The following is a 12,274-nucleotide window of genomic DNA, read 5'->3' as shown; positions in this document are numbered from 1 at the left end:
AGTCTCTGATGATGCATCAGATGATAGCAGTAACGTTACGGTAGAGTTAATCATACATAGCAACTCATTTACACAAAACATTTAAGTGAAAATAAAAAGACAAGAGACATATCTCGCCAATGAAATGTATATTTATTACTTTTCACGAATGAATTGTTTGTCACCGGTCTGCTGCATGTGAATCCTCGTCTCTCTAGTCTGTACTGCGGTGCGCTCCAAAACCGGAACTCCCCAGATGCGGAGCATACCACTTGGTAGTTTCTGGAGGGGGTTTCTGGGGGGTCAGACCAAGTGTGTAAAGTGACAGGGGTGTTTCACTGTTGATTTATTGAAACATTATTTAATACCTTTGAGTAGAAAATTAAAATTAAAACAGCTGACCTCAGGCTCATTTAACGTCACAACATGCATTTACATCTTGTGATATAAATGCATCACAATGAAATCTAATGTTTTTCTGCAAATAGCATCATTGGGAGGTAGATTCTGGCATTCAATATTAGGGGTGGGCAATATATAAATTTTATATCAATATTGTGATATGAGACTATGGTCTTAGATGTTGGATTATGGTAATATGGTGATACGGCATAAATGTTCTCTTACCCTGGCTTTAAAAGCTGCATTACACTAAGTGAAGTGTAGGCTAGTGACATTTTACAGTAGAATCACTCATTTTTTCATGTATGTAAGTCATGGTCAAAATGTGTATGAACCCTGATAGATGGCACTCTGAGGCCTACCAGTGGGCCACAGCCCAGTGGTTGTGAAACATTAAAATACCTAATTCCCCCTCCAAAATCAGATGGACTCTTCTACAAAATCACCCCAATCATTATTTTCTTTAAAATAGAGCTATTCTGGTAATCTGGTGAAAATCTCTGTCTTTTGTCATATCGCAATATATATCGCAGGCGGGGGAAATATCGCAATGTCCGTTTTTTCCAATATCGTGCAGCCCTAATGGACATAGTTTTTCCCATACATTGATCTTTTTGTGGCACACCGCCATGAATGGATTTTGACCGCCACATATTTGCCCCGCTCTCTCTCACTTGCTCGCTCACAAACACACACACACACACACACACACACACACAGGACAGCGGAGTGATGATTGGTTCGGGTTTTGGCATGAGGAGTGATGATTGGTTAAGGTAAAATAATCAGCGGCTAACGAGAGGCAGAGGAGGGAGGGACTGTCGTCGTTTTCAAGACACGTGATCAATGAAATGTTCACGAAATGAAACACCTCAGCAGACTGCTTCAAAAACACCTGAGCAGACTGCTTCAAAAACACCTGAGCAGACTGCTTCAAAAACACCTGAGCAGACTGCTTCAAGAACACCTCAGCAGACTGCTTCAAAAACACCTGAGCAGACTGCTTCAAAAACACCTGAGCAGACTGCTTCAAAAACACCTGAGCAGACTGCTTCAAAAACACCTGAGCAGACTGCTTCAAAAACACCTGAGCAGACTGCTTCAAAAACACCTGAGCAGACTGCTTCAAAAACACCTCAGCAGACTGCTTCAAAAACACCTGAGCAGACTGCTTCAAAAACACCTGAGCAGACTGCTTCAAAAACATCTGAGTAGACTGCTTCAAAAACACCTGAGCAGACTGCTTCAAAAACACCTGAGCAGACTGCTTCAAAAACACCTCAGCAGACTGCTTCAATAAAAACACCTGAGCAGACTGCTTCAAAAACACCTGAGCAGACTGCTTCAAAAACACCTGAGCAGACTGCTTCAAAACACCTCAGCAGACTGCTTCAAAAACACCTCAGCAGACTGCTTCAAAAACACCTCAGCAGACTGCTTCAAAAACACCTGAGCAGACTGCTTCAAAAACACCTGAGCAGACTGCTTCAAAAACACCTCAGCAGACTGCTTCAAAAACACCTGAGCAGACTGCTTCAAAAACACCTGAGCAGACTGCTTCAAAAACACCTGAGCAGACTGCTTCATAAACACCTGAGCAGACTGCTTCAAAAACACCTGAGCAGACTGCTTCAAAAACACCTGAGCAGACTGCTTCAAAAACACCTGAGCAGACTGCTTCAAAAACACCTGAGCAGACTGCTTCGAAAAGCCAAAAGCCACCGTTCACATCAAACGGCATCAAAACAAGTCTGCCTTCTGCTTGCTTTGACTGCCTGGCAACTCCGCGGCACATTGCGCTGAAAAATGTGAAGTATTTGAACTTTTAACAGCCACACCACACTGTAAAGACTGAGCAGTACTCAGTACTATACTACCATATATTGACCTGTATGCATGCAGAATATATATAGGGAGAATTCTGTATTCCATCATTGTGAAGCCGCAGCACAGTAAAGAGGATATTAACTCATTGAGTGCCAATGACAACTATAGTCGTCAATTCAAATAGTAACGTTGAGTGCCAATGACGACTAAAGTCGTCAATTGCGTTTTTTGACGGTGGGACGTGGATCAAAGCCTGATCCATCTCCTGTGAAAGTATGGTGGATGTTGAATGTGTAAAAGCTATTTTACGGACCCATTAGGTGGCGACAGTGCTCTCCAGATTACAGAAAGGCGAGGAAAAAACAGAGAAGAAGTCATGGGGAAACGGAAATCGCATCGGTATGCATCGATATGCATGAAGCATAACGTTAGCTGTGCCTGCAGCAGCCAATCTGCTGCCACAATTGAGCCCCTCCGTGTCCGCTGCGATAGCCCATCCGCATGATTAGTTGTGGAGTTGTTATTATTCTCAACTGGAAGCGATGGGAGCCGGTGACAAATACACGCGGAACGCTGTAAAAAAGCTGGATGTAGCGCACTTTTCAGTACAGAGCAAACGCAGCAGAGAGCCACCAGAGACACTCCCACGGAGGTGGGGTTTGCAGTTGAGCGGGGTGGGGCACGCAGGGCAGCATACAACACTGACCCAGACAGACCCAGACAGCAGGACAGGATTGGCAAACACAAGCTAGAATATCTGATGCCCACCAGCAGTAAATCAAGACCAGCAAGAAGCTGCAACCAGCAGCGCACGCAGGGGCCAGCGCTGCTGGTTGCAGCTAAAAAATATTATTTTGCCAAACAAAATTCCTTTGTTTTCACTGTTTTATTGAAGGAAATTATTTTTGAGGTGTGACTACATCAGAAAATATTAGCTTCAGAGTCAGTCATGTGCTTGAAATGCTTCATTTCACAAAAGGCTGATTATCTCAGCTTCTAATTTGAAACGTCTCTTTTTGGTGAAATCAACCTATCTTCTCCGGCTCATAACTAAAGAACGGAAAATGATATCAATAAACTTTTTTTTGCTGATGATAGAAGAGAGTCTCATCGTTCTTTGGGCATGTTCGGTGTTTACATAGTAATATCACACAATATTCTGTGGGCCTCGAGAAATCACTGAAAACGCTCTGAAACTCTGGCACTGGGAGCATCCGTTTTCCAAAAGTGGCTGGCACTCAATGAGTTAATGTGATGTGTGTTAGGGCTGTTCGATTTTGCCTAAAAATAAAATTGACAATTTTTTTCTCTCTTTTTTTCATAAGTGACTCTGAAGGCAGAACAACCCAACTTCCTGTTTTAGCCTAACTTGCTATGCCTAACTCCCTGGCTGTTGCTTGCTAACCTGCGGGTCAATTGACACTGGTGGATACTCTTGGTTCGATTACTCTTGCCTGTAGCGTGTGCCTCCGTGACATAATTATAATAATTATATTAGCAGTGTCTAAGCGACCACCCGTGCTCGGAGTTATCTGTACTGTACTAGAATAACACAAAGTCACAACAGGTATGCAGGGAACTGCGATATTCAGACAGACAGGGTGAGTTGGCATGTTACACCCATGAACCAGAAGCAGAAGCTACTCGGTGGCCTCACGTGTTGCTTTGTTGTTATGTGAACTATAAAGGCAACATTTCAGCGTCCGGTGATAACGTCTTTGTTCGCGTGCGAGCGTATGTGTGTTGTGGTAATCGTTATCTTGCACAGCCCGCAGTGCAACACGCTGCTCAGTGCTCACACTCTGTGCTTTTTGGAGGTGTTGAAATAAGTTCATTGCTGCTGTCTTTAGTAGCCAGCAGTAGTCACATAACAGCCTCCAGAGAGACTTTACAGCCGGGAGAAGGGACGAGTAAGCAGCACGCGTACATGAGAGAGAGCCGCCCCTGCCATAACGTAATTACCCTAGTTAAAGTGTAAATCGATTAGATGATTTTCATCTGTTTTTAACATCGTCCTAACTAATTAATTAGGGCTGGGTATCGTTCAAAATTTTTCGATATCGATACCGTTTCGATACTTGGATTTCGATACCGGTTCCTGAACGATACTTTTTTCGATACCAATTTTTAGAAAAATCCATTTGAACAAAAATAAAACTGCATTACACATTGAAATTATTTTACAAATCTTTAGTTTTCCCCCCATCTTAAGTTTTACAGCAGAAACAAATAAAACCTACTGTATTTAACATAACTTTAAGTTGTCTAAACTTATTGCCGTCCCTACAAAAAATATTGGAGTACTACAAAGGAAAGAAATGTAAAACAAATAAATCAGTGGAATAGTTTTCAGTGCAAAACAGAGAGTTGCAAATCGGTGTTTAATGCTCACTGATGCAACAGAACTCTATTCTTGTCCAAACTGATGAGATGGATCCACTTCATGCATGGAAGACTAGTTGAGCATTGACTAGCCTATCAATAATGGCACAAAGTGAATCCCATTTATATTCAACAAACTATCATGACATCAGCGTTTGTTAACGAGTTGCTAAAAATACATAATGGGTGATAACTGCCCGCTTGCACATAACGTTAACGCTAATTAATTAAACATCTAACGCTAGCGTTGCAGATCAGTGTTTAATGCTCACTGCTGCAACAGAACGTCATTCTTGTCCAATCTGACGAGACAGCTCCACTTCATGCATTCACTGACTAGCCTATCAATATAAATGAATCGCATTTACATTCAACAAACTATCATGACATCAGCGTTTGTTAACGAGTTGCTAAAAATACACAACGCCCGCTTGCGCATAACGTTACGGCGGCAATTAATTAAACGATCTATGCTAGCTACAACTCACAGCCAGATGCATGGATTTGTCAGACTGAGGGATCTGATAACCACTAACATCAACAACAATTTGCGGTAAGCTGACCCACCTCGCCATTATTTCTCTTGTCTGTGGAAACCAGTCCTTGTTGTTTGTTTCTTTCCCTGCTTTTCATCATCTTCGCCATATGGTACTCCAGGATAGGAGTAGCTTGAGTGGCTAACTTCTTGTATACTATATCCGCACCGCACGCCTGGCTCACAACAAACACACCGGCTAAAGTGGGCGTAACGTTTCTTGCATGCCTCTACATGACAGCCAATCACCAGCCGTATTAGAGCGCGGTGTGCAAGCATGTCGCATGCTTATAGGCTCAATGACGCTGTTTTGTTTTGGTATCGAAAATTGGTATCGTTTGACAAGGGAGGTTTCGATACCCCTTAGTATCGATGCTTTCATTTCGGTGCCAAGTAAGTATCGAAACTCGATACCAAGCCCTACTAATTAATTCGATTACGTTTCAAAATCGATTTATCGAGCAGCCCTAATGTGTGTACGGTAGTTCTTTATAGATCTATTGGCCTCTACATTTTCATCTTGTTCTGTTTGTCTCGACGGATCAGTGTGATCTTATAGCCGCCCACAGCGGCCAATCAGACACTGCGACGTAGTTGATGATGTAAGCATCTGACTGATTTGGATTTGACTGGATTTGGATTTGACTGAATCCAATGCTGATTGGCTGAAGGAGTTGTCTGTCAAGGCAAGTACTCCCGCCCACTAAAATGGCTGCGGACGGCTGGAAGTCCAGACTGATATGTCGAGTGAAACAGAATGTGAGGTCATGTGATCAGGTTTTTGTTTTTTACCAGGCTGGTGATATCAGAGGGAATATGGAGAATATGATGGGTACCTAACCATCTGCCTTTCCAAGCATGCTGCTAACCATAACAAGTTATCTACACATGTTATTTACCACCAAGCATGCTGCTAACCATAACAAGTTATCTACACATGTTATTTACCACCAAGCATGCTGCTAACCATAACAAGTTATCTACACATGTTATTTAGCACCAAGCATGCTGCTAACCATAACAAATTATCTACACATGTTATTTACCACCAAGCATGCTGCTAACCATAACAAGTTATCTACACATGTTATTTACCACCAAGCATGCTGCTAACCATAACAAGTTATCTACACATGTTATTTACCACCAAGCATGCTGCTAACCATAACAAATTATCTACACATGTTATTTACCACCAAGCATGCTGCTAACCATAACAAGTTATCTACACATGTTATTTACCACCAAGCATGCTGCTAACCATAACAAATTATCTACACATGTTATTTACCACCAAGCATGCTGCTAACCATAACAAGTTATCTACACATGTTATTTAGCACCAAGCATGCTGCTAACCATAACAAGTTATCTACACATGTTATTTACCACCAAGCATGCTGCTAACCATAACAAGTTATCTACACATGTTATTTAGCACCAAGCATGCTGCTAACCATAACAAGTTATCTACACATGTTATTTACCACCAAGCATGCTGCTAACCATAACAAGTTATCTACACATGTTATTTACCACCAAGCATGCTGCTAACCATAACAAGTTATCTACACATGTTATTTACCACCAAGCATGCTGCTAACCATAACAAGTTATCTACACATGTTATTTACCACCAAGCATGCTGCTAACTATAACAAGTTATCTACACATGTTATTTACCACCAAGCATGCTGCTAACCATAACAAGTTATCTACACATGTTATTTACCACCAAGCATGCTGCTAACCATAACAAGTTATCTACACATGTTATTTAGCACCAAGCATGCTGCTAACCATAACAAGTTATCTACACATGTTATTTACCACCAAGCATGCTGCTAACCATAACAAGTTATCTACACATGTTATTTAGCACCAAGCATGCTGCTAACCATAACAAGTTATCTACACATGTTATTTACCACCAAGCATGCTGCTAACCATAACAAGTTATCTACACATGTTATTTACCACCAAGCATGCTGCTAACCATAACAAGTTATCTACACATGTTATTTAGCACCAAGCATGCTGCTAACCATAACAAGTTATCTACACATGTTATTTACCACCAAGCATGCTGCTAACTATAACAAGTTATCTACACATGTTATTTACCACCAAGCATGCTGCTAACCATAACAAGTTATCTACACATGTTATTTACCACCAAGCATGCTGCTAACCATAACAAGTTATCTACACATGTTATTTACCACCAAGCATGCTGCTAACCATAACAAGTTATCTACACATGTTATTTACCACCAAGCATGCTGCTAACCATAACAAGTTATCTACACATGTTATTTACCACCAAGCATGCTGCTAACCATAACAAGTTATCTACACATGTTATTTACCACCAAGCATGCTGCTAACCATAACAAGTTATCTACACATGTTATTTACTACCAAGCATGCTGCTAACCATAACAAGTTATCTACACATGTTATTTACCACCAAGCATGCTGCTAACCATAACAAGTTATCTACACATGTTATTTACCACCAAGCATGCTGCTAACCATAACAAGTTATCTACACATGTTATTTACCACCAAGCATGCTGCTAACCATAACAAGTTATCTACACATGTTATTTACCACCAAGCATGCTGCTAACTATAACAAGTTATCTACACATGTTATTTACCACCAAGCATGCTGCTAACCATAACAAGTTATCTACACATGCCATTTAGCACCAAGCATGCTGCTAACTATAACAAGTTATCTACACATGTTATTTACTAGGGCTGGCACGGATCACGGATAATCCGTGACCCATACGGATCAGCCCCCACGGTTCGGAACGCGGTTCGCAACGTCCATGGTCCTGCGTCCTGCATTTAACGTTTAACGTGTATGAGAATGCCTGCAGTGCAGCCAGACACAGACATGCATCATCATGGCAAGTGAGCTTCCTTATCCCTTCTCCCCGCTGTAAAGTCTCTCTGAAGGCTGTGGCTAGTGGCTACTAAAGACAGCATCACAACAAACTTATTTCAACACCTCTGAAAAAGCACAGGAATGCGAGCAGCGTGTTGCGGGCTGCACAAGATAACGAGAGCCACAACACACACACACACACGCACACTTTTCACGAACACGTGTACCCGTGTCAAGTGACTGCAGGTTAGCAAGCAACAACCAGGAAGTTAGGCATAGCAGCGCCACGCTGAAACAGGAAGTTGGGTTGTTCTGCCTTCAGAGTAAAAGCATAAATTGTGTCACTTATGAGAAAAAAATATTTTCTGAGCTGTGCAGGGCAACAAATGGTTCGAGACGTATAATAGTAATACAAAAATCGAATGAAAATCAAAAATCTAATTTTGAGAGAAAAAAATCTGAGATTTTTTTTTTTTTGCTGATCCGAAAAATCTGTGATCCGTGGCTCAAAATCCGTCACGCGATCCGAACCGTGGGTTTTCAGAATCAGAATCAGAATCAGAAAGACTTTAATAATCCCCGGGGGGAAATTGGGACAAATCACAGCTGCTCGTTCACAAAACACACATATCCTAAAATAAATACACAGTAGTAGTGCAATAGTAAAATAAGCAGAATAGAAGAAACAAACAACACAACATAGCATGGAGTAAACAGTATAAACAGTATAAACGTAACCAGTATTACTGCGATAGGAGCAAAGTAGTGTAGTACGTTTAAGTAAGCAATACGTAGAGTGAGTATACCTTACGTGTCAAATTGTCCTTATTGCACACTGAGCTTATATTTATATTTATATTATTCGGCTTGCCCCCTACGTTTCACGTGGCTCAGCCAGGCACTTTTCCAGTTAACCTATCTAAATTATTGCACACTGAAACATGTATTATTATTCGGCTTGCCCTATACTTTACACGTGGCTCAGCCAGACACTTTTCTAGTTAGCCTATCGGCTGGCTCAATCTCAGGGAGACTGAGCGTCTCCGAGGTGCTCTTTTAAGAGAGGCATTAAATAGGCCAATGGCCACAGGCAGGAATGATTTCTTGTGCCTCTCCGTGCTGCATCTAGGTGGAATCAGTCTCTCACTGAATGTACTCCTGTGTTTGACTAGCACGCCGTGGAGTGGGTGCGAGTCATTGCTCATGATGGAGCGTAGCCTGGATAACGTTCTCTTCTCTGACACCGCAGTCAGAGAGCCCAGGTCCAGCCCCACAATGTCCCTGGCCTTACGGATCAGTTTGTTAAGTCTGTTGGCATCCGCCGCCTTCAGCCTACTGCCCCAGCACACAATAGCATAGAGGAAGGCACTAGCCACTACTGATCCGTGCCAGCCCTACCATTTACCACCAAGCATGCTGCTAACCATAACAAGTTATCTACACATGCCATTTAGCACCAAGCATGCTGCTAACCATAACAAGTTATCTACACATGCCATTTACCACCAAGCATGCTGCTAACTATAACAAGTTATCTACACATGTTATTTACCATCAGGTCCACACAGATGGAAACAAAAGGAGAGACAATACTCATCACAATCAATTAGATGGTTTTTGCTTTGTTTCTTGTATTGTTTTTTCTCTTCAATAGAACAGCAGGTGTTGATGTGTGTGTGTGTGTGTGTGTGTGTGTGTGTGTGTGTGTGTGTGTGTGTGTGTGTGTGTGTGTTTGTGCATGTGCGTGCACTCAGAATTTGCCTATGGTGGACACCCGTACCCATTCTCGGGGATCTTTGAGATTACACCAGGCGATGCCACTGAACTCGGAGAGACCTTCAAGTTCAAGTAAGTACTGGATGCTCCTCTGTGTGTGTGTGTGTGTGTGTGTGTGTGTGTGTGTGTGTGTGTGTGTGTGTGTGTGTGTGTGTGCGCGCGTGCGTGCGTGCGGGGGTGTGTGTGTGTGTGTGTGTGTGTGTGTGTGTGTGTGTGTGTCCAGGATCGCCAGTATACATTTAATTTCCCCTCTGTTTTGCTCAGTGTGCATCCAACAGTCAGCCAGTTTAGCCAGTCTAATCATTGACCTTTCTCTACTCAAGCTGTGGAGCAAAAGCAAAAAACGGGAAAAGAACTAAATAAATTCATAAAGAAACAGAACGTCATAAAAACAACAACAACAGACAGATAAATAAACAAAGCACAGACTATTCTATAGTAATATTGGTTATTCATTTCTGTTAGTCACCGCTTTTGTATCTTTCAATTATAAGAGTTTTGACATTTTCTTGAACAGTAAACATACACATTGCTACATCATTTTGTTTTTTAAATAATTATTCCCTAATTTGACACCCTTTAACTGTCACACCTCTATATATTTTTTTACATTTGTCCTTAACATCCCCCCAACAATAATTCCCCCTGACCCTGGATAGATCTGCTCTCCCTCATTTATAACAGCCAGGAAGTGTTCTTTCTTTTGCTCTAAACATGTCCACTAGCTCTATACATTTTAAAGCACATGTTAGTTATGCTGTCAGGCAGCTAGCTGGATGTTTAGCCAGTCAAATAGTCATTATCCAACAGTCAGTAAGCTAGACAGTCACTCAGTCAGTTATCGAGGCAGTAAGCTAATTAGTCAACCGGCAAGTAAGCCAGCCAGCCAATCATTCAGTCTGTTTTGGGTCTGTCTGTCTGTTATAGAGTCAGTCTGCCAGGTTACTGTCAGGCAACAAGCTGGATGTTTTGCCAGTCAAATAAATGAGTCCTTATACCACAGCCAGTCGGTGAGCCAGCCAGTTAGACAAGCTAGTCAGTCAGTCAGTCAGTCAGTCAGTGAGTAAACCAGTCAGTCAGTGAGTAAACCAGTCAGTCAACCAGTCAGTCAGTCAGTGAGTCAGTCAGTGAGTTAAGCTGCGTTCACACCGACCTATTAGTTTTTCGCTGGCATCGAGTTTACATACAAAGCCAATGCAAATGAGCGATTGAGCATATATTCGCCCGGGAGAAAAATCGCTGGGCGTCCGAGCGACAGAGACAGAGTGATAGGGTGAAAATACGCTCGTCGCCCGAGATGAAATATCCCAACTCGAGCAAAATTACGCTGGCATCAGTCGCTCGCTGTTCAACGCTGATTGGCTGCTGTGTGAGAGTGAGTCAAGGATCCCACTGGCTTGGAACAAACCGCTGGTTTATTGTGTGGCAACAAACCGCATTGACAGCTGATTGACAGGCTGAGAGCTGACATGAAGTGAAGTCTGTACTACCGGTATAGAGCTCGCATTAGGAGCACGCTGATAGGCTTAGCTTGTAAACAACTACGGTGGCTCGTAGTGGACAAACATCATGACATTGTGTAACGTTATAGCCCCCAGATGTCCGTCAATTATTGTGCCTGTTGACGAGCGATTTAAACAGAGCGACAGAGCGATTCCAAAGGGTTGAATGGAGCGACAGAGAGAAAAATAAATATCTCGTGTGAACACAGCTTTAGTAAGCCACTTTACCTGCCTATAGAAAGCAACTTGGAGATGTAGCATTTTTGTATATTTTGTGTTAACTTTGGTCAATGTCTGCTTATATGTGTATTGATTTTTATGTATGTAATATACACTTATGCTTGATTGCATTAAAAAAATGCCTTACAGTTCCATGAATGAATGCAATTTTGGCTTGGGTTGTCCTAATGCCATGGTGCCATGGCTGCCTGGACACACCCTGGCAACCATGGTCCCATGACTGCCTGGACAGACCCTGGCAGCCAGGGAGTCTTCCTGTAATAAGGATCTGTGTAGGCCTGTCCAGGCAGCCAGGGAGTCTTCCTGTAATAAGGATCTGTGTAGGCCTGTCCAGGCAGTTAGGGAGTCTTCCTGTAATATGGATCTGTGTAGGCCTGTCCAGGCAGTCAGGGAGTCTTCCTGTAATAAGGATCTGTGTAGGCCTGTCCAGGCAGCCAGGGAGTCTTCCTGTAATAAGGATCTGTGTAGGCCTGTCCAGGCAGCCAGGGAGTCTTCCTGTAATAAGGATCTGTGTAGGCCGGTCCAGGCAGCCAGGGAGTCTTCCTGTAATAAGGATCTGTGTAGGCCTGTCCAGGCAGCCAGGGAGTCTTCCTGTAATAAGGATCTTTGTAGGCCTGTCCAGGCAGTTAGGGAGTCTTCCTGTAATAAGGATCTGTGTTAAATGAGGCGGTTGGCAAACAGAGATGGAGACAAAGAGAGACTATTTATGTGACAGGAATCTCATAATTTCTG

General features: G+C 42.5%; 1 protein-coding gene across 1 annotated transcript in view; it reads left to right on the top strand.

Moving 5' to 3' along the window:
• The window catches only part of LOC310788877 (deubiquitinase DESI2), a gene marked incomplete at its 3' end in the record, with an annotated part of 71,682 nt that overhangs the window by 36,465 nt on the left and 22,943 nt on the right, over nucleotides 1-12,274 (top strand). Inside the window, exon 3 of the mRNA XM_083650454.1 lies at nucleotides 9,779-9,872. Within this exon, the coding sequence (XP_083506580.1) occupies nucleotides 9,779-9,872 (94 nt within the window). The remainder of the gene's footprint in view (nucleotides 1-9,778; nucleotides 9,873-12,274) is intronic.

Source organism: Poromitra crassiceps, assembly GCF_964638095.1.
Source record: "Poromitra crassiceps genome assembly, chromosome: 14".
NCBI lineage: Eukaryota > Metazoa > Chordata > Actinopteri > Beryciformes > Melamphaidae > Poromitra > Poromitra crassiceps.
This window is presented reverse-complemented; position numbering and strand designations above follow the sequence as displayed.